Below are 25603 nucleotides of genomic sequence, written 5' to 3' on the forward strand. Positions count from 1 at the left end.
ATATTTTTGTGGGTTATACACAAAACTGATAAAACTGATAGAAACTATGCATTCTGTTGTCTTCACTTACTGATATTAATTATTCAGAGCATTAAGAAGATCAAGAAATGCAAAAGTTTAGCTTTTCTTACAAGACAGATGACTTTGGCTTTACTGAGTTGTAAACAGATTTTAAATAAATTGAGACCCCGATGAATGGGAATCTAATTATGGCCATTTCTAGGAATTTTTATCTAGTTGCTTTTACTTTTAATCATATATTAAGTGTCCTGCATCCTTTGCAGCTGCAAATCTGCAAAGACAGTGGACCATAGTTGTTGTCTCCTGAGGTCAGAAATACTGCTGCTTCTTCTTCTTCACTCTAAATATTTACTGCTTCGTTCTGTTCTTTAAAAATGTATCAGCTCTAATACACAGAAATCTATGAGAATTTCAATTTGCCAACAGTAGGTTTTAGTAACTTACCAACTCTGGCAAGTAAGTTGATTGTTGATTTGTTTGTGTGTGATAGGTGCAGGCAATTAAACTTTTGGTACGCTGGTTGTTGGGTATGAAAAACAACCAGTCAAAATCTGCAAATTCCACACTCCGGTTGTTGTCAGCTATGCTCGTCAGCGAAGGAGACCTGACAGAACAGAAGAGAATCAGGTCAGATTTTGTTCCTTGCAGGCTTCCATAAATTTTGTTTTAGAATTTCAAAGAATGTTGGTTCTTTTAGAGTGCTTGTGGAATGTTCAGGTCAGCACCATGTTGGCTACAGATCTGATCAGAGTAGTAATATTAGGAGTGGAGTGGCAGCATGAAATTTTGTTAGATACTCCCTTTCTTGCAATTTGCTAATACCTACAGAGTTCCAAATTAGATTATTTTCCTAGTAAAAGACATTGTAGAGAGTAGAACACCTGCAGAGATATCTTTGAAATCCATTGAGTGATAACCACCTTGCAAGCATGTTTGATTTTATCTTGGGTGGAGCATCTTCATTCCAACTGTGAGGTAGCTGCACCTCAACTTCATCTTGAGGGTGAAAGAAGGAAAGAGAGAAACTGTGGCAGAAGCGTTGCTTTCATTTAGACAGTGATAGGAAAACAAGAAACTTGACTCATCTGCTTTGAGTAAAACAATGAATGATAGGTTTTTTGGTGGGGAAAGTAAAGCACTTTATTTTTCACAAATTTGGTAGGGTTAATTTAGCTTGATCTGGAGCTGTGTTACTGGGACTTCGTTGATTGGTCATTGATCTTGTAAAAAGAAGAAATTGAGACATGCAGGTAATTTAAGGATAGTTGTGGTGAGCTGTGATTAATTATTTGGGGTTTTTCTCTGCCATGTTTAGTAAATCAGATATGTCTCGACTGAGATTAGCTGCTGGTAGTGCAATAATGAAGCTTGCACAGGAACCCTGTTACCATGAAATAATTACCCCAGAACAGTTCCAGCTCTGTGCACTCGTCATTAATGTAAGTAACTGCATTAGAATTGAAGTGACCCTTAATTGAGTTCTGAGTCCTTGTGTCTGAGCTTTTGTTGCTGCTACAAAGTATATTCTGTTCCTCACTGCAGCTTTCACAAGAGTTATTGAAGTTTCAAATGTTTATAGTGCTGCTTCTGTTCGTATTTTTAAAAAGCCTCCTTATAATTCTACCTTGAATGCCTTTTTTTTTTTTTTTTTTAAGACCAGGATTTTTATGGTTACAGTTTCATGATTTGTGTTGCTGTAGGATGAGTGCTACCAAGTGAGGCAGATATTTGCCCAGAAGCTGCATAAGGCACTTGTGAAGTTACTACTCCCTTTGGAATATATGGCAATCTTTGCTTTGTGTGCCAAAGACCCTGTGAAGGAGAGAAGAGCACATGCCAGACAGTGCTTGCTCAAAAACATCAGTATACGAAGAGAATATATTAAGCAGAATCCTATGGCTAATGGTTAGTATTTCACTAAAATTGTTAAGACTACAATAATACTAATCTGGAAGGAATAATTATTAAACCTTAAGCAACCGGCTTTTCTAAAGAAATACTATATAAGTTTAATCTGTTTTCTCATCTTTATATTAGACACTTTCAAATCTAAATTTACTTAGTTCAGTATTAGCGCAAACTATAAAATACTCCTCTGTACATTGCTGAGAAATATGGATGTAAAATACAGTACTCTAATGGTTGTAGCTGTTTTGCTCAGAAAACAAAATTTAGTGTCATGATATTTTTAGGCTTTATGACCTTCTTCCTGAAGCAAGACCAAGTAGTTTTGTAGTAGTAAAACATGTTCATTTTTTTTAATGATTCATTAAAAGTAAAGTCAATAGGAAGAACATGCAAGTCAAAATTTTACATTTCATGTTTGAAAAATTTGTACTTTGAAAAAGTTTTTCTTATGATGCATGTGTATGTGTAATATAGAAGCAATTTTTTGTTGTTGTTTCTGTAGAAAAATTGCTGTCTTTGCTGCCTGAATATGTGGTACCATATATGATTCACTTACTGGCACACGATCCAGATTTCACAAAACCTCAGGATGTTGATCAGCTTCGTGATGTCAAAGAGTAAGTGTCAAGTGATTATAGAATTCTTATGCTGAGAGTTGTTCTGCACTTGGAAAGAAACTGATTAGGAAGAGGAAAACATTAATTAGGAAGAAGAAATATTTGTTTTATCAACAGTGTCTTGCAACCCAGTAAATGGAAATATGGAACACTAACCATGGGAAGAAGGCATCAACAACTGCTTAGCAGTATATTCTGAAAGCCCAAATAGTGACCTGTAGGTCATACTGTAGTATACCAAACTAGTGAGTTGTGTATGCTTCTAAAGTAAGTAATGATTTTAGAGTCTTGTCTTTGTGCCTAGGAATATTTATAGGATGTCAAGTAATGTTAGTTCAAACATTTTGGAACTTTAAAAATAGGGTGCTTCTCCAAGACATGAAAATAATGAGGCTTGGTAGGTCCTGCCTCACTGAAAACTTATTATCCCCTTCCTGTGCAAGCCTACTAAAATTCATTCTAAGTTTGCTGCTGACTTACCATTTGCACTATACATCAGCAGTGCAGGCTTAGTACTTCTTAATGTATTCAGCACAGATCACTGTGTACAATACCGTCATACTTGGCAGGAGCTTGTTCTGTACTGTTTCCACATTCAGACCTTCTTGTGTGCCTCAAATAATATTTCACATCTTAATTGAACTTCTTTTACTCCTTATGCCTTGCAGTGAATTTTAAAATTTTAAACAATAGTTAACACTTCAGAATTGTTAAAGCATGTTGTCTCTCCCATCACACAGCTCTGGTTTTAGTGTTTTAGTTTTTTGTTGTAGTAATTTTTGATGAAATTGAGCTTTGTTGGTTTTGTATTAGGCATGTATAATCACATACAACAATATTCATCATCCAAAAAGCAGTTCTTTTTTGGCACCAGTAGACTAGTTCAGATCTTAATGCTTTTTGCACCTTCACCTCTCACAGTCCAAGTCTGATTATTTCTCTAAATTAAAAGTTTGCTGTGTTATGATTTCTCAGTTACTTGACTCATACCTGAATCAGGTGTGAATTCAGGTCAGACCTGAAGTCAGTGAAGATTTTTCACCTTACCAACAAGTCTACATTTTGTCCAAGCACTCTCTGTTCCTGGCAACATCTGAAAGCATCCTCCAGCATGTACTTTATCCAAAATGCATGGGAACAAGTTCTGATTTGCAGTCACTGAGTTAATACTTTCTTTGAGAATCACTTTCTAGTGTGTAGAGCTTTTTTGGACGGTCCTTGTATAGCTTTTCTTTGTTGTTGAATTTCCTCGCTCATGTTTGTCACAGACTGGCTGAACTAGCCAGAAGGGACTGCTCCAAACAAAGAAATAGTCTGTAGGGGAATTTTGGCAGGAATACTTCTCTGAAGAGTCTCCTGAGATATGAGAAAAATGTTTTCCATTCAATGTGATACAGTGTTTCTTTTAACAGCTCTGAATGTCTTAGTGTTCACTTTAAAGTGTTAACATAGATGCTTGAAAAGTTGGAAAAACAGGCTTTGCAGTGTGTTTTGTAGGTGTCTCCCTAGTTCGTTTTGGTTTACATGGCCTAGATACAGTGATGTACAGAAAATGCATGCTTAGCAGTTCTGAACCATTATCTGTGATACTTACTGTTACTGATTAAGTTTTTTAAGCTTGTCCTGCAGGGGTATGTTTGGGGTTGGTTGTTTTTTATCTTTATACTGTCTCAAGCATCTGTCTCTTCCGAATTCATATTCTGAAATCACTGAAATGGATACAAAGAATGATTTTGTGTAGCTGTGTTCCTCTAGGTGCATACTGGTCCTCTAGGTCCCACTGGTGTTTTGGACAGGTCTTGTTCAAAGTTGATAATTATTTATGTAATTCGTTGACTTAGTGAGAAAGTCAAGCTATTGAATTTGACATGAGTTAACTGGAATTACCAGAGTATAATGTGTTCTCAGTAGTAATCTTGGGGTAACACTGGATTTTGCAGAACCTGGGTCAGGGCAGTATGTTACTGGTCCTGTATTCATCCTATTCAAGTTCTTGAAAACAGTGGATACATGGATGTAAAGCTGTCTAACAGATTGATTGCTATAACCTTTGTAGCTCTTGGATGCAAGTCAGACTAGAGACATCTTAGTTTCTTGAACATCAGATAGCTCTGTAAGTATTTTGATGGAGCATTAGCCTCTGAGCTTTTGAGAGAAATGTTCCTTCATTTCTTTCATTACAGTTTGTATCAGGTAAGAAGATGGGGGCTTTTGTGAACAGGGAATTTGTATGTCTTTCCCAACTAAGTACTATTTTACCTTACAGTGATTGTTGACCCTCTAACCATATGCAGTGGTGGAGCTTGGTAGCAAATGATAGCATGGCTGGACCAGTTGGGCTTTATATCATAATTGACAAATTTTTAAAACAAACTTTCAGTCAAAATTAAATGTAGTCTCACTATAAGTAAGCTAGATTTAAAGAAAGAAACCTAGGAAGGCTAGGAATTTTCCTCCCATATGGAACATTAGGAAGAATCTGACCTGCTTTTTGGATCTCCTCTCCTATTTGAACTACAGTATTAATCCACCTCGTGTGGATAACTGTCTAGCAGCAGCATGATTTGTTTAAGCCTGCCTTGAGTGTGCTCGTGGTCCACTGTTGACAGGGACATGATGTTCAAAGTAGTGATTACAGAATTTCATTTGGGTGATGATAGCACCAGAATTACTGTTTCTCTTCATATGTGGAAGAGAAAAAAGTTGATTGGCTGGGCAGTATTTACAGATTTAATAATAAGCACACTAATTTGGCAGGTTTACTCAAAGGAGTACAGTTCAGACTGTGTGTGGTAAAAGTCTAGACTCTGTTTACACCACTATATGAAGTTACCTGTTTATGTCCTCAAATTGATTTTGGTTTCTTAAGAAAAAGCTAGTACAGCTAACAAAATTTTGTAAAACTTTGCTGTATATAGGAGCTGTAGAATAAAAAGCTGGAGTGTAATTGCTTGTGGTTTTATGGCTTTTTAGGTGCCTGTGGTTCATGCTTGAAGTTCTAATGACAAAGAATGAAAACAATAGCCATGCCTTCATGAAAAAGATGTCAGAAAACATCAAGCTTACCCGAGATGCTCAGTCTCCTGATGAGCCAAAGGCCAATGAAGTAAGAAATGCAGATGAGATTAGTGCTGGGTGATGAGCTGAGGGTTTCACAAGCAGGATTTGCAGGAAGTCTGAAAGAGCTAGCTCTGAGATTTTTATGTTTTTTTAAAGACACTGCTAATTGCAAGCACTGTCTGTATGTTTCCAATCTTGTTCTTGCAAAACCTTGCTGACCTCAGCCAGTACATAATACCTGCATTTTTTAAAAGTATTCCTCCTATTGCCTGCCTTATTTTAACAACTGCCTAGTTTCCTCACATAAGTATCTTCTGCTGTTGGGAGAGGAAACATTGCATTATACAGTTGTTGTTAAACCCATTAGTTTCTAGCAGAGATGAGAAACCATTTAAGGTGATTTGATTGAGCAAGAGCTTCAATTGTACAGCATAGTCATGTAAAATATTACTAGGTTTTAAAAATAGTATACTAAAAATGAGGATTTCTCCATGTGTTTTAGGACCCAGTAGTATGGATAATGATATAATTTTTAAAAATATCCTTAGTGGTGCTTATTTAAACACATATTTTAAACTTTTTGAACTACTGCATTCTTTCTATGCTGTAAAAAAAGTGAGTAATTCCTAAAGCATGCTTTTCTTCTTTTTTTCTCCAGAAACTTTACACAGTATGTGATGTAGCACTATGTGTAATCAACAGCAAAAGTGCTTTGTGCAATGCAGATTCACCAAAGGACCCTGTATTGCCAACCAAATTTTTTACACAACCTGAAAAGGTAAATTTGTTAATTTTATTTCCAAAGTAATAATGGAAAATACTTTTTTTTGATGATTGAGAGCTGGTTATCTCCGTAAGATAATGAGTGGGAAAATGTATATTTTATTATCAGTAATTAATTTTTTAATGTCAGCTCTATGCTGTGCTCTCTGTATTATGAACACGTGACGGAAATGTTTGTGACCAGGTGAGAGCTAATTGGAATTAATGCTGATATGTTGGCATGTATTGCTGAATAATTTCATTAGTGTGATTTACAAGTGCATCTGAATATATGAGAATATATTTTCTGACTGTATATCTGAATTAGAATGCAAATCAGAAAAAAAAAAAAGGGAACATTATGTTACCCATGATATGTTACTATCTGTCAGTAGCTGTTGGGCTGTTCTGCTTGCTGTACAAGTTGGTCCTCTTATTACTAGCTTTGGCAAGTACAGCTCTGCTGTCAGCAGTGGCACTACTGCTCTCCAAGAGACCTTCTTCTGAAGAGTGTAAGGGGAGCACAAGTAATTCTCTGGACCAGACCTGATGTTTTAGTTGTCCTGGAGAATGTACTGGCTGACATTTTTCAGTGCCCTAGGCTGTTAATTAACAGCCTTTCCAGAGTCTGTTTAAGCAAAATTTGTTTTCTATTTTATTGTGAAATGGCAGATGCCATGTAACAGTGAGCTGGTGCCTTTATTCAGTTACAGGATTTCAGTCTGTGTAAACTCTGATACTTGGAGTGACAAAAGTAGCAACTTTCAGCTTGTTTAGAGAAAATGGCACCTCTCTTCCTCTGTTAGGACTTCCCATTAAAAATGTGCAAGTGAACAGATAGGGAAAGCAATCTTGCATCATTTAAAAAAATTCATGTCACTTTCATCCCAATTTCAGATATGGTATGCTATCATTCAATAATGCTTGCTGTAAATCTTCACCAAACTACAAGCTTGACCTATCTTTATTAGATTGATTCATTGATCAGCAGGTTGCATGGTGTGAAGTATGTGTAACTCTTGATAATTGCATCTGAGTAGTTAGTTGAGTGTATATAGAAAAAAAAAGAGTTGAGATTGACACATTAAATACAAACTAATTTTTATTTTTATGCAGGATTTCTGCAATGACAGGAATTACATTTCAGAAGAGACAAGGGTTCTTCTTTTGACAGGAAAGGTACTATATTTTGACAAGTTGCAAGCTTTTGAATATTACTTGTGATTTTTAAAGTGTTCTGGACTGTTAGAGTTTAAAAATTATATTAAGAGTTCATGCACAGTAATTTGTAACTCTTTATTTGATGACATATAATGAATTCCTTGAACATGCTACCTGATGAGTACACAACACCAAGATTGTTATTTGTGCACTGAGGTAGAGGTTCTTGATTACAGTTTCTTCTATTACTGAAGTAAGCTTGGCATAAAGTTATGGTGCATGTAGAGAATTGTGATACCACTAGCATTGGTGATCTTAAATTTTCAGTTGTAATATAGGTTTTAATGCTGTTAAATTCAGCTGCAAATGTCTATGCACTTTTGAACATCTGTTTCAGAGAGTCCCAGCCAGAGATGTTCTGTGATGCTAACATCCTTTATTTGCAAAGCAGAGCAACTTTGGGAGAGGCTTCCCAAAATGTAATGCAGAATTAGGTTCAGTACAACAGTAGGAGATATCACAGAATCATTAAGGTTGGAAAAGACCTCCAAAATAATTTTTTCCAGCCACTGACCGAACACCACCATATCAACTAACCACGGCTCTAGATGCCATATTGAGTATTTCTTGAATACTTCCAGGGATGGTGACTCTACCACATCCTTGGCCAGTCTATTCCAATGCCTGACAGTCCTTTCAGTGAAGGAATTTTTCCTGATTTTTAACCTCAACCTCTCCTGGCACTGCTTGTAGCCATTGCCTCTTTTCTGTCTTTAGCTGCCTGGGAGAAGAGGCCACTCCCCACTTGGCTACAACCTCCTTTCAGGCATTATAAAGAGTTTTAAACACACCCAGCTCCCTCAGCTGCTCTTTATAAGACTTTTGTTCCAGACCCTTCACCAGCTCCATTGCACTTCTCTGGACTCACTCCAGCACCTCAGTGTCCTTGCAGTGAGGGACCCAGAATCGGGAACAGGATTCAAGGTGTGGCCTAACCAGTGCTGAGTAGAGAGGGACAGGCACTGCCCTGGTCCTGCTGGCCACACTGTTGCTGACACAGGCCAGGATGCCATTGGCCTCCTTGGCCACCTGGGCACACCCTGGCTCGTGTTTAGCAGCTCTCAGCCAGTACTCCCAGTTCCTTTTCCACTGGGCAGCTTTCAAGCCACTCTTCCCCAGCCTGTAGCACTGCCTGGGCTTGTTGTGACCTAAGGACCTGGCAGGGGGCCTTGTTGAACCTCATAGCACTGGCCTTGGCCAATTGATCCAGCCTGTCCAGGCCCTTCTGCAGAGCCTTTGGCCCTCCAGCAGAGAGTACTGCCACTCACTTGGTGTCATCTGTGAACTGACTGAGGGGACACTCCCTCAATCCCTTAGTCCAGATCATCACTAGAGGTACTGCTCCCTTGGGAACACCTGTAGTGACCAGCCACTGCTGCATGTAGCACCCTTCACCACCACTCTCTGGGCCTGGCCACCCAGCCAGCTCTTAACCCAGTGAGGAGTACAACTGTCCACACTATGCACTGCCAGCTTCTTCAAGAGTATGCTGTGGGAGACAACATTAAAGGCTTTAGTGAAGTCCAGGTAGACTGCATCCAGAGCCTTTCCTCATCCACTAGGTAGGTCATCTGATTATAAAAGGAGATCAGGTTGCTCAAGCAGGACCCATCTTTCCTAAATCTATGCTGGGTAGGCCTGATCCCCTGTACACACCCTGTGATCACACTCAAGATAACCAACAGATCATCCATAACTTTCCTGGCTGCCAAGATCGGGCTGACAGCCCTGTAGATCTCCCAGATCCTCCTTCTGGCCACCTTATAGATTAGCATCACAGTGGCCAACCTCCAGTCATCTGGGTCCTCTCCAGTTAACCAGGACTGATGAAAAATGCTGGAGTGGCTTGGTGAGCTTTTCCATCAGTTCCCTCAGCACCCGGGGGATCCCATTCAGCCCCATAGACTTGTGAGTGTCAGAGTGGCTCACCAGGCCACTAGCTACTTCCTTCTGCATTGCAGGGGATCTGTTCTGCTCCCTGTCCCTGTCTACCGGTTCAGAGGCTAGGTAACCTAAGTATAACTGACCTTTCTGTTAAAGAGGCAAGGCATTAAATCCCTCAGCTTTTTCCTTATCCTTGGTTACAATGTTCCCCTTCATGTCCAGTAAAGCATTGAGGTTTTCCTTTGCCCTCCTTTTGTTAATGTATTTGTAAAATTTTTTATTATCTTCCATTGCAGTGGCCAGCTTGAGTTTTAACTGAACTATTATGTTTTTATATATTTATGTTATATTTTTATACTACTTTTCTGCATATAATTATATAAATATGATTTAGAAGTAAACACTATCTCTTTGGTGTTCTCTGATACAGTTACAACGTTTTAGATCTTGCTGTGGCTGATGATTTGACCCATGTGCTCGGGCTCAGTAGGCAACAGGAAGTTTTATATTTTGTCCCTGGAGAGCAGTCACGGAAGTTTTCGTAACTGGCATGTCACATTCTTCATGTAATTTTACATTTCCTTAGAGGCCAAGTTAATAAATTAAGATATTCCCGAGAAGAAAATATAATTCCCATGGGTGAAAGTTATGATGGAGCAGGCGGGAGAAAGATATTACAGATGCTGGAAAACATTTGCTAGCAAAAAAAGCAGCAATCTCTGTAGAAAAGGCTTGTTACTGGACACATGTTCATCATGACTGCATCATCCTAGTGCTAATTCTGCACAGTATTTACTTAAGCATATTATTCTTTTAATATAGTAATTTATTTGTTCCATTTACTGAGTAACTGAGTTTAATGCATAGCCAAAGAAGGAAAACAAAATGAGTGAAGTGTCTGGAGCCACAAGTCTTATGAGGAGCAGCTGAGGGAACTGGGGTTGTTTATCATTCCCCCTAGACAGAGTGTTGTAACACAGGGCTCTGGGGGTCCCAGGGCCCATCATTGGTATTGAAGACAGAGGCAAAGATGGGGTTAAATGTTTCTGCTTTGTCACCTCCTGTTTGTGAGGTGACCAGCCTCATCAAGTAATGTCCCAGTGTTATCTCTGATCCTCTTTTTGCTTTTGACACATCTTAAAAAACCTTTTTTGTGACCTTTATGGTGCTGGCCAACTTGAACTCTAATCAAGCTTTGGCCACAGGAATTTTCTCCTTGCAGTGGTGAACAGCATTTCTGCAGTCTTGCCATATTGTCTGTCACTGCTTCCAAATACTGTATACTTTTTGTTTTCTGCCTAAGTTCCAGAAGAAGATCCCTGCTCAGCCAGGCTAAATTTCTGCCTCACTTGCTTGACATCTTACACTTTGCAATGGCCTGCTCCTGTGCTTTAAGAGATGGTTCCTAAAAAGTGACCAGCGTCCATAGATCAAATACCTTCAAAAGCAGATTCCCAGAGCACCCAAAAGTCTTACAGCACCCAAAGTCTGCTGTTCCCCATATACAGGGCCAAGGTTGTCCATAAGGCCAAGGGCAGTTGATCCAGAAGGTCCTGTAATTCCTTGTAGAATGATGCATTGCTAGTAACGTCCTGGCTGGGTGGTCAGTAGTAGACTCCCACAACAACATCCACTTTATTTGCTTTCCCATTCATCCTTATTGTGCTGGTTCAGGGCAAATTTGGGAGAGAACCCCCAAAGGGGTTCCTCTAGGAAGCAGATTCAATTGGCCCCTCCCCACAACCAGTTTGGGAAAAATACCTCTTTGGAGAAAGATGGGAAAAACTGTTTATTAAACAAAAAAACCTAAACAGTATTAAACAATAAAACCTCTTGCCACTCCAAAAGAGGGACAAACTCAGAAAGTCCCCTCGGTGAGCTGTAGCTTGGCTCACTCAGTCTCTGATCAGTCCCTCCGGCACTGGAAATGCCACGGCCCAGGCCCGGCCCGCTGGGCCACACATGTGAGCTGCCAGTGCTCTGCTGGGTGTTCAGTCCAGAGCAGGTTTGAGCAGGTCCAAAGAAAAGGAAAAGCCACAGTCCAGGGAACTTCTTTGCCTCAGCTAGCTAAAACTAACAGAAAAGCAAAGGAGAGTTCTGTCTCGCTGTCTGTCTGTCTGCAGACACCACAGTCCAGGAGCAGGAATGTGGAGGAGTGAGTGCAGTTTCTGAAAACAAACTCCGCGCTTCTTCTCCCCCCCTTCACTCCTGGAACAAGTCTTAAAGGTGCAAAACTTATTCAGTATAAACAGAACAGACGACTGGGCATAGAAGCATCATACAGTCAACCCAGGACACTTACCCAGAGGCTCTCAACTCTAATATTGCCTAACATTTTGGCTTTTGTTGAGACTTCTCCAGCTGCTATGTCTTCAAAGCATGAGAGAGAGAAGAGCAGTTGATTAAGTGCTCTTAAATTACAAGAAGTAAAAGCATAAACAGTGTTTTTAAAGTAAAGATAAGGTTAGTAGCTCTAAACTGATGGCATTGTGATCAAGACTGTTATCCCAGGATAAGTATTTTTAAATATTCAAGCAAATATTTGTAAAATTAAATATGTATCTGAAGTTTGCATTTTTTAAGATTTAAATATTTTTTTTTCTAGCCAAAACCAACTGGTGTATTAGGTACAGTAAACAAACCATTATCTGCAACTGGAAGGAGACCATATATTAGGACTACAGGATCAGAGACTGGAAGCAGTGTAAACTCTGAGCTGAGCTCTTCTGCAGGAAACAGATCAAGGTATGGGAGTCCAACATTTCTTTCATCAGCTCTTTACTTAATGGTCTCCATTGTGCTTGCAAGTTTTAGGACAGGAGATGATTTGGTGTGTGTGCTTACATGTTGGAAAAGTGTCCTTATTTTGTCTGGTTTTAGAAAATGTAGTAGTTCTCAAAAGGTAAAATCTCCATACTTGCTTTTTGGTTCAGTTTGTGTGGTTGATGTCTTGATGTATAAATCAGGATTAATCCTGACTGGAAACAAAAAACTTTTTTGATATAGATGGGATATTCTGATCTGTGTAAGATTAAGTATGATAAAAAGAGCTTGTTGAAGCAGCCAGGGTCTCAGTGGAAAGATGCAACCTATGATGGTAATACTCAGTGTTTCTCCTAGCAAGCATTATTTTTATATGGATGCGAAGTTTTAAATTTTGTTGTAAATCTGGAGACACAGTTTATACTTTCAGATTTTCATATTGTGCAATTTGGTTTGGAATTTATTACCAGCCTAAAATAAAGGGTTAAAGAAAGCAGAGAAAGTCAAGTCTAGTCACTACATTTCGTAAGGCCAAAGGGAAGTATAACTGTGTTCAGAATTTGTTCAGTAAAGTGTACATGATAGAAGCTGTAATAATCTTACTTTTTTCTGTTTTGTTCTTTTGTTTTCTGTAAAGTTGAAGCATTATTGGTGTTTATTATTCTTCACTACATTTTCCAGTATTGGCTCTTTCTATCTGGAAAAAGAGCACAGCCGATTTTAAAGCTCTGGTCTTAAGTTAGCAAAAGTCATTATACAGTGGAGTGTCTGTGGTAAGGGATTTGGCTCAGTGATCAGCCAATTCCTTTCAGACCTTTCCCAGTTCTGGGAAAGAAAATACATGTGTGGACTTCAGCAAATTCAATTGTTTTTAAACTAATTTAGCTTATTGCATTGATTCCCCTTCCCCCCTTTATTTTACCCCCAATAATTCCAAACATTTTTTTCTTTTCAATATATTTTCGTTTTGTTATGTCTTCCATGATGTTCCCAGGGAACAAAGTTCAGATATATCAGAAACCGGAGTCAGTGAAAATGATGAAAATCCTGTGAGGATTATTTCAGTCACACCAGCAAAGACAGAACCTGTGAAAAACAAGGTATGTCCAGGGATTTTATACTGATGTCTGTAATAAGCTTGACATTGGGGTTTTTTTCAGTACATATCACTGCAGGTGGTCTCTGAGGAACTGGTAACATCCAGTTTCATTTCATATAGTTGTGTCAGTTTCCTAGCCTGACTGTATCTTCAAAACAGTCATTTATTTTATCCAGAGGAATTGATAGCACTCATTTGAATAGATTTTATTCTTCTTTAAAATTCCAAAGTATTCCCGCATTTATTCTGCATTTTCCAGTACAAGTAACAGTGAGCCTGGGATTCAGAGTGAAAGTTTATATCTGTAGTAGCTTCAACTGAAATTACTGCCAAGAAAATGTCAAGTGGTCCTACAGCATGAAATAAACATCTAACTTTGGAATTTTGTCACAACTAAAATATTAATTAAACTGTTAAAAATATATTGTATGGTTCACCCCCCTTTCATTAAAGAGAGAACACCATGTGTAAATCATAGTAATTTTTTAACTTATAAAACATACAATAGCATGAATTTTAACACAGCTGAGTCCTGCACCTGGGATAGATTAAACTCAAGCAGCTGTACCACATGCTGGGATCAGCCTGGCTGGAGTGCAGGCTGTCTGGGAAGGACCTGGGGGACCATCCCCAGTGGATTACCAACAGAGCATGAGCTGACTGTGTGCCTTGGCTGCAGTGAGGACAGCAAGCTGTGTCCTGAGTAGTTAGCAGATAGAGGGATGTGGTTATTCCACCCCATTTGGCATTCATTAGGCCATACCTGGAATCCTGTATCCTCCCCAGTTTGATGCAGATACTGAAAAACTGGAGGGAGCCTTGCAGGGGGCACCAAGATGATTAAGGCATGGAAATGTTATTGTGGGAATAAAGATTTGAAGTGTTTGGCTTGTTCAGCTTAGAGAAGAAAAGCCTTGGAGAGGATCAATCAGTCTTTCAACATCTAAAAGGTATTTATGAAAGAGATTGATGGAAGGAAGTATTCTCAAGGCTGCTTGCTGGAAGGACAAAAGGCTACTAGAAGTTGTTGCTTCAGGGGAATTCTGTCTGGATGCAAGCAGGAAAAAAAAAATACAAAAAAACCCCAAAACATTGGAGAGAAATTTAAACACTGGAAAAGACTGTCCAGAAAAGTGGTGGATTATCAGTGTTCATGGCTTGACATGCCAAGGCCCTGGATAATCACTGAGGCCCCACTGTCAACAGGTTTGACAAGATGATTTTTGAAGATCGCTTCCAACCTAGATGATTCTGTAATTTAAAATAGATTTTTGTAATAATGTAGGGATATGTAGTTGATTTAGGCTTTTTAATAAGTTATGTATCTCCTTAATTTCTTTTTATTAGATGTAATCAGAGTAATAACCAAGTGTTTTGGATTTGTATCATCATACAGAAAAATTAGGCAAAGCACATATAAAGTAAATCTTCAAAAATGCTTTCTGTGTTCTTGAAGTTGAAATTTCAGAGAATCTGTAAAGTTCATATTGTAAGTGTCTTCTATGAAGCTGCTGGAACAATAGTGAAGGTTACAGAGATCACCTGACTCATTTGAACACATAAGCAATAATAGTAGAATATTCAACAAAAAAAGTCCTTGGTTCAGATACAGCACATAGAATAGTGGCATTGGTTTGTTTGAATTTGCTGAGTCCTTCCAGCCATATTTCTTCAGTATCCTTTTCTCTACCCCTTCTCCCAGCTAGTTTGGAAGTCAGTGTTCAGATGAAGGCTTAGCTTCCAGTTGCTTCCTCTTTGATTCCATATGAATACTGCTGTGTGTAGAGAAGTACATTGTTAACTCTTTCTGTTTCACATATACAGATACCTCTTCATGGTATTTAATCACTTCATTACCTTGTTCAGTGTCTTGAGAAGAACATAGCATGTAGGCCATACCTATTCAGACATGACAAAGAATTAACAAACATAGCAAGTTCATTTTTGGTCTGATCTTACTTTTTTATTCCCTTGAGTTTTTCTTTACTGGCACTTAGGTCTTCAGTAAACTGCACTTTTACTGAATGTTGGTCTCAAAATTTGCATGTATGGAAGTAAATAGTAAATACTGCTGTATTGAAATAATTCTTCTGCTCCTCAGTTTTCTTTTGTCATTTGACAAAGAGACAGTAAAAGGAACTTGTCCAGAAAAATGATCATGGGAGGAGCCCATAAAGATAAATATTCTTACTGTACTCTCTCACACCACTAAAAGATAGATTGGGTGCAGTTACTAACATGACACACAATGTAGAAAATATTTTTGCAAGGATAAGGTCCAAAATCCCATTTAGTAAAATGTACTGCTAGGTCTAAGACCATGTTATGTGTTTTCATAACAATACTTAAAATTTTAAAAACTCATGTTTCTGATGGAAGGAGGTAACAATTTGGGTTTGCCTTTGGGAATCTTTTTGTCTTCACATTCATGTTTTTTATTTTCTAGGAGATAAATTCTGATCAGACAACACAAGGAAATAGCACTGAACGTGGGAAAAAAAGAACAGCAACAGCATCTGGAACTGAGAATATTCATCAAAAAACAGAAGAAAAAAGTGTAGAAGAAACAGGCCCATCGCTTGCAGCAAAAACCAGAAGGGGGCGACCAACCAAACCAGAACCTCAGGGTACCACTGCAAAAAACGAGGAAACAAATAAACCACCTGTCAGGGGAAGGAAGAGGGCAGCAGCCAACCAAGAAGGTCCAGGGAGTTTAGAGGCAGGTAATGCCAAAGCACCAAAACAGCAAGACACAGCAAAAAAGCCAGCAGCAGCACAGAGACAAATTGATCTACAGAGGTAAAAATTAAATAATTAAATACATGGTGGGGGGTGGTCCTTTCCTGTCTAAAGGCAGACCCTGAGTTTACTATTACAACAGACCTAGCATAGTTAAAGGCACAACTAAACCACAGCAGATGTTGCAACCATATGTTGCATTGAGTTCTGTTTTTCAAAGTAAGTACCTGGGCAGCTGGAACTGGAGGATAAAGTTCACCTGTTTTCACCAAATGTTATTTTAATGTATTCTGGTTCCCCTTGCTAGAATTGCTGTCTAAAGGAACTCAGAGTTGATGGTGTTTCAGTGCATTCATTGCACTGAAATATGCAGCCAGGCATACAGGCATTTGGCTACTCTGCTGTGCTTCCCTTCAGTGATAGCAAAGGCTTGGAAACTAACTGTCTTTAATGCACAGGAAAATTTGTAATGCCAACTGTAGCTATTTTCTGGTATTTTGGGTCTGTGCTTGTTTTAATGTTAGCAGTACTGTAATGTCTGTTTTAAGTAACTGAAAATTAACATTTGGAACTTTGTAAACTACAAACCAGGATTTGGATGATAATCTGGGCTGCTTTAGTGTTTAAACACGTTGACTGGTTTACAAGTAAATCATAATGTGCATTTACATGAGAAGTTTGTTTTGCTGGACCTGGTACATAATTAATGCAAAAGAGTCCAAAGTGGGAGAGCAATAAGGTCTGCAAACCAATGTGCTCTAAGAAATCACAAATTAATCAAAGAATCATTGGAATAGTTTCTTTCTAGAGATTTGTAAGTTGAAGATCTTGCAGAGAACCTTGAACAAAAATAGTTATACCTTTTCTTCTCAGAGTAAGCTTTATACACCAGTAAAATGTTCTGTCAAGAGTGTGATATTTGTGTACTGCCTTGCAATGCTTGTTCAATATGTCAAATTTCTTCAAGTTTTCAAAAGAACAAATAGCACTGTCCGTAGCCTTTAATAAGCTACTCTGTCAGATAACATCTTTAAAATGTGTAAAGTGTTTCTTGGACAAAATACCAAAACATTGTTAACGTTTTTCAGAAGCCAGGTGCTTGGAAGTGATGGAGATTCACTGTTGGAGATAGACTCAAGTTCAGAATACTCTCAAAATGCAATGGATCTTTTTAAGGCCTGTGGGAGCAGCCAGGAAGATACTGAGGATACAGAGATAGCAGAGGGAGGCTTCCTTAAGGTGTAGCAGGCATCTTATACAGGACAATTCTCTGTTTTTACTTCTTTATTGTAGTTTGTACAGTAAGAAATCAAAGAAATTTGTGTGTAAAAAAAAAAGCTCTAATAGGTTTTTTGCTTTTAAGTAGACATGTACAAGTTACTGTAAATACTTGGAAAGCATTTGAAGTACTGCCTATTCTGAAGTAAAATGGGCTATTTTTATAAACCTTGGTAATTACAGTTAATTAGATCAAGTTACTGTTCTTAATCTCTGCTTCCAGTGAAAGCAGTGGATAACTGCTTATATTTATGCTGAAAAAACATTACTTGGTGATGGAATTCTAAAATGCACAATTCAAGTTGTGTAGTTTCAAGTTTATCAGGAAGTTGTGCTGTATAATAAGGAAGTTCAGTTGTATTCAATTAATTATGTAATTGTTGAGCAGATACAAGATGGAGTTGGAAGAATCACAGTATAAAGAGTGTAAAAGCTAAAATCTAAACAATATTTGTTAGGATTTTGATTCAGAATCAATTGTAACTTCCATGTCCTTACAATTAACTGTCATTTCCTTTTCTCCCCTCATAAAGGTAAAAAGAAAACTTGCTCGAAAAGGGAGGAAATGAAGGCCAAATAAAGGCATGCTCCAAGCTTCTGCAAAAACTAGGATTCAGAAATTTCCTGTACAGGAACTGAAATTACTTCAAAACACACAGCTTTCAGCTCTGAAACCAGAAGGAAAACTATGCTTCCCTTTGACATGAAATTAATCCTTCTCAATGGAAATGTAAAGCAGAAACTCTTGAGAAAGAGGCTAAAAGCATCTGTACTTATTTCCCCAGAGACTTTTTTTATGAAAAGTCAATAATTAAGCAAATTGCTTAACACTTGGTTCCAGTTCCTGCATTCTGGAGTTTAAAAGTGTATTTACACCATTAACTTTCATGCTGCATTTTTTTTAAAGAAAGTCAGAGAAGGTCCTTACACTGACATTGAAAATTCATGATCCTAGAGCCAGGTATTCCCATGTTTCACAGAAAAGGTAGAAGTCTACTGAATGGATTTTAAACAAGACTAGAGGAAAAAAAAAAAAAACCAACAAATTTTTTTTTGCTTTACTTTTGGAGACTGTTTTATGTATAATTCTTTCTGCCTGCCTACTTTTCTGCAAAAATAAGATGTACAGATTTCAGTTCCCTGCTATGAAAAGTCATGTGGTGGCAATTTTATAAATGTTGCTTTCTGATTTTTATCAGAGTGGGAAAGTAATCACTTAAAATTGTTATTAATTCGCAAGTAGACATTTCATTTTTTTAATTTTCCCTCCATTTTAGTTTAATATAATTTGCAATAAATGTACATATTGATGTTTGTTTTATAAAAACATATATCACTTTTAAGTGTTTTTACTCCTACGGTTCTGTTGGAATATTCTAAATTTTAAAGGAGTAAAGACAGTCCAGCATTTGATTTTATAATGTTTGTCACCAGATTTTTATTATTGATGTAAAGAAAAAAAAATCAGTTTTTAAAAATAGTTGGACTTTGGCAGCTTTGTAAGGAAAGTTGGAAATGTTTAGGATTGCTCTCAATTTTAAGCATTGTGCTGATTGGAAGTAAGTCTGTTTTGCATTTTGTCTTCCTGTCCAGGCTCATTTTTTAATGTTTATTTTAGAAGATTGTTGCATCAATATTATGTTTCCTGGCATTGTTCAGCATAGATACAGTGTACACTTTTATGTACACATGATCATATTTAAGTTTGTTGCATAAAATAAACGCTTCTAGGTGTCACGTGGCAGTCTTTTTCTAATTTTTTTTTCTTTCACAGAAAACTTAATTGCTGTATCTGTACATGGTCTTGGACATTCACAGAAGTACTGTACAGAGCAAAGGAGCTGTAATGCAGGCAGTAATGTAGTTAAAAAGTTGCCTTTTTGAGGTGAAGTTACAGTGCTTTATCTTGTGAAGGGGGTTGGGTTGGTGTGCAGAGTGACAGTGAGGAGTTTGCTTTGCTTCCCACTGCCTCAGTTCCCCATTTCTCTTCTGCAAATTGTTTTGAAATCCCTTGATTCATATAGAAGAGCTGGATACTGTTGGCATTAGGGATTGCTTGTGCTCCTGATATGGGTAGGGTGCAGTTGTGTGCTCTTCAACACGACTTAAGTCTCTCTTAGCAAGTGTGTAGATGGTGTTATTTTTCTTCTGTAACAAGAAATCAGGCTTTGTGCATAAAGCAGTGTGTGCAGCTCCCTTTCTAAAGCAACCTGCAGTGCTTTGACCTGAAGGATTTGAAATGCTTTTGACAGAGAGGAGATTTTAAAATCATTTGATTACACATCTTTCAGGGGTTTGATTTCTAAAACTGAAATAATTTCACAAAGTGGATTTACTGATTGTAATGCAGTTTCTCTTTAGTGCTCTGGTCAAATACTTCCCTCTCATGAAAGTTAGAGTATTTTGGTTTAAACTAATTTTAAAATGTTTTAGTTCAAAGTTTTCTGGTGCTACCTGAAAAAAACTTGCTTTTTCTTAGAAATGAGTTCTCATACTTAGTGATGTGCCTTTAACAGCTGTCTGAAATCTGGACTCGACAGATCTTGCAAATAATTCAGATTTATTTCCAAAAGCTTTGTTTTTTGCCAAGTGGATAATTATTGGATTTTTTCTTTTTTATCTTCTTTGGTCAATTTTTAATTAGTCACAATGTCACATTACTCAATGAATCATCATAGAATGATACAGGTTAGAAGTTTCTGGAGGTTCACTGCCATGCTCAGAGCATGGCTTTCAATTGTCTTTCTCCAGCTGGAATTACGTTTTTTTTGTTTGTTTTTTTTTTTTTTAATGTGGACATTTGAGTTATTGTCATATGCTGATTATCAGTAGAGTCACTTGGTACAATCATACAGCAAATTATGCTGGGCATAATAGGCTGAGCCAGAATGCAGCTTACAAGAACTACCAGAAGGGTGGCCCCCAGTGGCTCTTTTCAGAACTTGCCCAGCCAGGGCTGTGCAGAACCCCCCTGCCCGCCCCGTTCCCTTGCTGGTGCCCGCGGGGCAGCCTGGAGAGGCAGGGCAGAGAGCACAGCACCTCTCTTACACAGACATCATTGATGCATTGCCAGTGCTGCTGAGGTCTTCAAAATGAAGATTTATTAAAGAGTAATGAATATAAAACTCTGGAATTGAAGGCAAAGTATTTCAAAGAAAAGGGGGGTAGGGGGTGTGTGTGGCTTGCCCATCTATCAGTTTTCAAATATTGTTCATACAAGTGGGGATACTCCCATTAAAATAAGGAAACTGATGCTCAGAGTTCTTTACTTGTTAATGTGCAATTAATAGGAAGCCTGATAAAACCTAGTCTTTATGGCTTTTTACCAGTGTAGGATTTAAAGGTGCTGAGGTTTCACATTCATTTACATAGCTAATTAGAGCTATGTTCTTATCATATTTTAAGTTCCCATCTTCATAAAAGTCTGGCTGTATTTCTTAGTAGATACACATTTATTTCTGGTTTTTTCTGTCTTCTGATGCCTAGACTGCATGATTTCATCACAAGTAAGACAGGAAAGCTGTTCTGAGAACATGCTTTGTAATGTACTAAGTTAAACCTCTCCACTCAACAAAACTAAATCTGAGTAGTTGTTTTGGATAAAAAAATAATGTTGCCTAGAGCAATCTTAAACATGAGAAATAACACACTACAAACCTTTTCTGCATATGCTGACAAGCCCTGTAAGTTTTAGAACTGATAAATAACAAAATGTTATCTAAAATGTGCTTCCAGCTGGTAGATACTTAGCTTACGTTGTTGGACCAAGTTCAGCATCAGACTGGCTCTTGAATGTCGAGTTAACAGATTAGTCACAGAGTGGCTGGTCTCAGCCCAGGGCGCTCTATCTGGGGGCAGGAACAGATTTGCAGAGGGAGCAGCAAGGTGTTCAAAAGCAGGGAGAGCAAAGTCCTGTACAGCAGCAGGACTTGTGTCCCTTGAAGGCTTCCCCTGCTTGAATTTCTGACAGGAGGGAATCATCATGCTGATGAGTACCCCGGGTATTCAGATGGCCAGAAGGAAGCTCAAACAATACTATAAAATACTCTTAAACTTCAAAGACCAACAGTAGCTTCCATTCCTGAAGAGTTTTCAATCCACACATTCTGTGGATTGATTTGCCTCAGTTCCTCAAAGACAGAAAACAAGATAGAACTTCCTCAGAAGCAGAACTTGGAAGTGGTTGCTGACAACCTGTCCCTTCCTAGCTGTACAGCCTGAGTCAGGAGAGTGGATCCAGGATGTCCTTTTATTTCTTATTTCTAAATGAGAGACCAAAGCAGGTGAATGACCCAGTACTCCCATCAGAGATTCCTTAGCACCAAGTCAGTGTGGTGACCCATAGGATGATTGCTTCCACAAATCACTCCCTAGTATACTTTAGATTCAGAATGGGAACATCTCTGACTTGGGGGAGCTTCCCAGCCCTAATTTTTGCTGTCTGAAAGGAGATGAGCAAGTTTTTGGCATGTGCACCTGCTTGTAAAGAGATGAGTGGGACCACAGCCAAAGGTTTGTTGCAGTTCAGACCTCCTGCTCACTCAGGCCGACAAAGGCGAAGGCACAGCCACACGTCCTCTGGCAGTTGGTAGGAGCAGCTCTGCAGCCCAACTCGGTCAGCATCACACGTGCTGGAAGATGCTGTGAGCCTGTTCCTCGGAGCCCTGGTGTCACATCAGGCAAAGGGCAGTCATACCATTGGAACAAATCCTCCTGATCATCCATTGGAAAGACCTTTCTGACTTGCAACAGAGCATCTTCTCTCAGCCTAGGGAAAGCCCTGACACTTTTTACCAGGACTTTTGGCCTGCAGTGCGTGGGCCAACAGGAGGAAGTCAGGCTCATGGTGACCCCTTCAGCTTTGGCAAGAAATTATTCAGGAGCCATTCAACTTTGAACCTGGTGGAGTCATCACCAACTGTGCAGCTCTGTCCATGGTCAGCAGAACTGAGACCTCCGTGGGCAACACAAGTGGATGGTGCAGTTGAGTCTTGTGTTGCTTGGTAAGGAGGGACAGCCATGAGGAGACATCTGCTTTTCACTGGGAGCACAGAGGTTATCCAAGCCAGTTTTGTAGCTCACTTAGGTCATGCTGGCAGCCATGTAGTCTCAGCAATGTGCCAGCTCAGGCAAAAGGCCTGCTTGACCCAATAGCTCTGGAAGACTGAGCATCCTCCTATAGCCCTGCCAGCCTCAAGAGTTCAGGTGTGTTCATAATGCTGCAAGCTGGGCATGCTCCAGAACAAGAAATACATGTTCTGCTTCTTCGTTCAGGCATTTAATTCTCTCATTGCCCTGGAAGCAGGAGTTGATGTGTTGACTCTGATGCACCAAAGCTCTTGAAGGAAGAGATGGAAGGTGATTATGGCTGTTTCTTTGGTGTTGGATCCAATGGCTGTGAAGCAAATGGGGAGTCGTGGTGTGCCCTAGTTTCTGTCTCCAAACCAGAAACAAGCTGGGTTTATGCTGATGGCAGAGGTCTGACCCATCAGTCTCATCTGGACTGATAGGAGTCTCTCAAGACATGACAGGAGATCCAGCATCCCCCCCCATGCAGAAATAGGGTGTATTTTTAATCATTTCTAGTTCCCACACATGTAGGAAACACCAAACCCTCACAGACTGCACAGAGAAGATCGTGATGTGTTTGACCATGAGGTAGATGTGGTGCTATCTCTGGCTCTCCGAGTTACAGATACCTTCCTGGTGAGATCATCCTTCAGAGTGTATCAATGTGTGTAAATACCTAAATAGGAGAGTGTAAACAAATAGTGCCAGATATACATCCCTAGAGAAATTAATGGAAATTGGAAAATTTTCCTATTTCCAGGCCAAACTTTTTCCCAACCAATTAATACCAACCTGAGATCACGTCCCTTGTAGTTGACTGGTCACAGCAAAACACACATCACTGCACCCACTCCTTTGACTCATCACCCCCCACCCAGGTTGGCTGTAGGCTTCTGCTCTCTGGAGCTTTTCTTGTGCCTGTGGAGAGGGAGATGGGCCCTGCCAGTGCTGTGGCACCACTTCTTCCCCACTACCTCACTCCCATCTCCTTACACACTGTCTCCAAGCATGTTGTGTCTGACCAACACACTATTTTCCCACAGACCCACTATGTATGTGGGGCTGTTTGGCCATTTTTGAGGGCACCTCTACCCCCAGAGCTACAATCAGAGGCATAGGGGCCTTCTGTTAAATGTACTAAAACATTTGCCAAATTCCTCAGATCTCAGGAGCTCAGGTCTATTTTTTATTTGGTCACTCTTCAGCCTTGAAATGGTAATGAGTTTCTCCTCCAGAAGACCACTTACCCTGTTGTGCCCAAGCCCCTTCCTGCTGCCAATGGGAGCTGCACCACGTGCCAGGGGTACTCGTTGCCAGGGGAGCAGAGCAGGGTTCCTGCCCTAAGCATTTCCCTTGCACGCATTCTTTCATGAGGGTGGTTTTGGAAGCTGCCCAAAGCAGTTGGCCAAAATGATAGCAGAATGTCATTTGATTCTGCATCATTGAGCTGCTTTCTTTCCAAAACATACCTTTAAGCCAAAACATAGGTTGTTTCTTCTTTTGGGTTGATGGTGAGGTTTTTAAACCTTTTTGCTATTAAGAGGGCTTTGTCATTTCACTTGCAGGATGTGGCCCCTTTTGTGTCTCTTTGCTTCTTTTTCAGCCCCATCTAACAGACCCAGGCCCCCCGAGTACACAGTCTCTTGTGTGGACAGCCGGCTGCCTTCGGCCCATCCCAACGGAGCAGGGCCTGGCACTGCTGCTGGATGTGGCCTCAGCAGGGCTGTGCAGAGAGGCAGGATCACCTCCCTCAGCCTGCTGCTGTCACTTTGCCTCGTGCAGCCCAGGACACAGTTTGCTGCCTTTGCCAGGAGCACAGGTTAGTGGCTCATGTTCAGCTTGGTCCAGATCCCAAACCCCCAGGTCCTTTTCTTGCCAAGCTGCTTTACAGTTGTCCCAGCTTGTACTGGTGCCTTGGTTTTTCCTCCCCAGGTTCAGGACTCTGCACTTCCCCTTCCTGAATTCCTCATAGATCAGAACTATTCACAGGTGAAAAGAATGGCACACAAACATTACAAAGAATTACTTTCCCTCTTTGTTTTTAAAGAAATGTTTGGGGTTGGTTTGTGCTTTGTTTCCCCCCCACCCAGCATTGTCTGACTCAGTGAACTTCTAGTAACTACTTTGTTCATACATGTTTTCTTCCAAATAGGTCTCTCTCCTGATAAGCATGGCCTGGAGACACTTTATCCCAGTATTTTTTATGTGGTTCAGACCATTGAAGGACTGGAATGTGGAATAACCTATAGTAGGCAACACATATGCCAAGCAAAGTGAGCAAGTCCCCATCCCAGCAGATTGTTCATACACAGGATTCATTTCTTGCCTCTTTAACAGGAAAAAAAAAATCAGGTGTTTTCATTCCATTTGCACTGACAGCTTTGGATCCTTTAAGCCACTTTTTACACAGATAAACCACTTCACACCCAACAGTTTATTGCAGCAAGGTGAAGATGTGATGGCCACCACTTCCAGAAGCACCTGGGACCCACTTAGTGTTTGGTGTTTGTTCTCCAGCCTTGTGTTGATGGAAATTTAAAGCTGTGGCAATGACAGGATTTCCAGTGCTCACTCTTTGTTAGGACTGACTGCAGTGTGAAATGGGACCAACCAGTTCTGCTTTTGAACTAAAATCTGTCTTGGTGCATAACTGGCTCCTATTTTAGGAGGCTATAACCAGCAAAATGTTCCTCCAAGAAAGGCACCCTCCTACCCACCCCTGCACCTGAGCAGCAGGTAGAACTATAAAAATGGGGATAGGTGGCTTTGCCCTGATACAGCAATGTGGCTCAGCTGCAGGGAACTTCCCAAACCTCTCAGGGTCAGCAGGAGCTTTACCTATTCACCATCATGATGTTTTTAAACTGCCAGTTATGAGAAGAGCTTTTGGGAAAGACAAAGGGAAGAGACCATGGCACTGTCTCTCTCCCCACCCACTACAGGAGCAGGTGGCCACAAGCCTGTGCCCTGCACCATTTGCAAGCAAAGGCAGCTGTACATGGAGGACTTGGGCTGCTAAAGGGTCTGGTGGCTCAGGTATCATCACCACAAAACAGATTCTCTCCCGCCTCCCGCTTCCCCCCATATTTTCCTCACCAGCCCAGTTTATTACCCTTTATTTTATACCAGGCTGTCATAAACCCACCTAAAGAATTAATGTATTTCAACACAAAGCAGCCAC

General features: G+C 39.7%; 1 protein-coding gene across 2 annotated transcripts in view; it reads left to right on the plus strand.

The window, feature by feature from the left end:
* PDS5A (PDS5 cohesin associated factor A) overlaps positions 1-19089 on the plus strand; it is a 77288-nt gene extending 58199 nt beyond the window's left edge. The window contains exons 23-34 of one of the 2 annotated variants that reach the window (XM_053940779.1): positions 512-648; positions 1337-1460; positions 1722-1926; positions 2432-2546; positions 5520-5652; positions 6265-6384; positions 7485-7547; positions 12079-12218; positions 13231-13336; positions 15782-16134; positions 17163-17313; positions 17886-19089. In XM_053940779.1, the coding sequence (XP_053796754.1) occupies positions 512-648; positions 1337-1460; positions 1722-1926; positions 2432-2546; positions 5520-5652; positions 6265-6384; positions 7485-7547; positions 12079-12218; positions 13231-13336; positions 15782-16134; positions 17163-17313; positions 17886-17921 (1683 nt within the window). In that variant the 3' untranslated portion in view covers positions 17922-19089. The remainder of the gene's footprint in view (positions 1-511; positions 649-1336; positions 1461-1721; positions 1927-2431; positions 2547-5519; positions 5653-6264; positions 6385-7484; positions 7548-12078; positions 12219-13230; positions 13337-15781; positions 16135-17162; positions 17314-17885) is intronic. The other variant, XM_053940780.1, reaches the window with a different exon arrangement.
* Positions 19090-25603: the final 6514 nt, after the last annotated feature.

The sequence above is a fragment of the Vidua chalybeata genome, chromosome 4 (genome assembly GCF_026979565.1).
Source record: "Vidua chalybeata isolate OUT-0048 chromosome 4, bVidCha1 merged haplotype, whole genome shotgun sequence".
Classification (NCBI taxonomy): domain Eukaryota; kingdom Metazoa; phylum Chordata; class Aves; order Passeriformes; family Viduidae; genus Vidua; species Vidua chalybeata.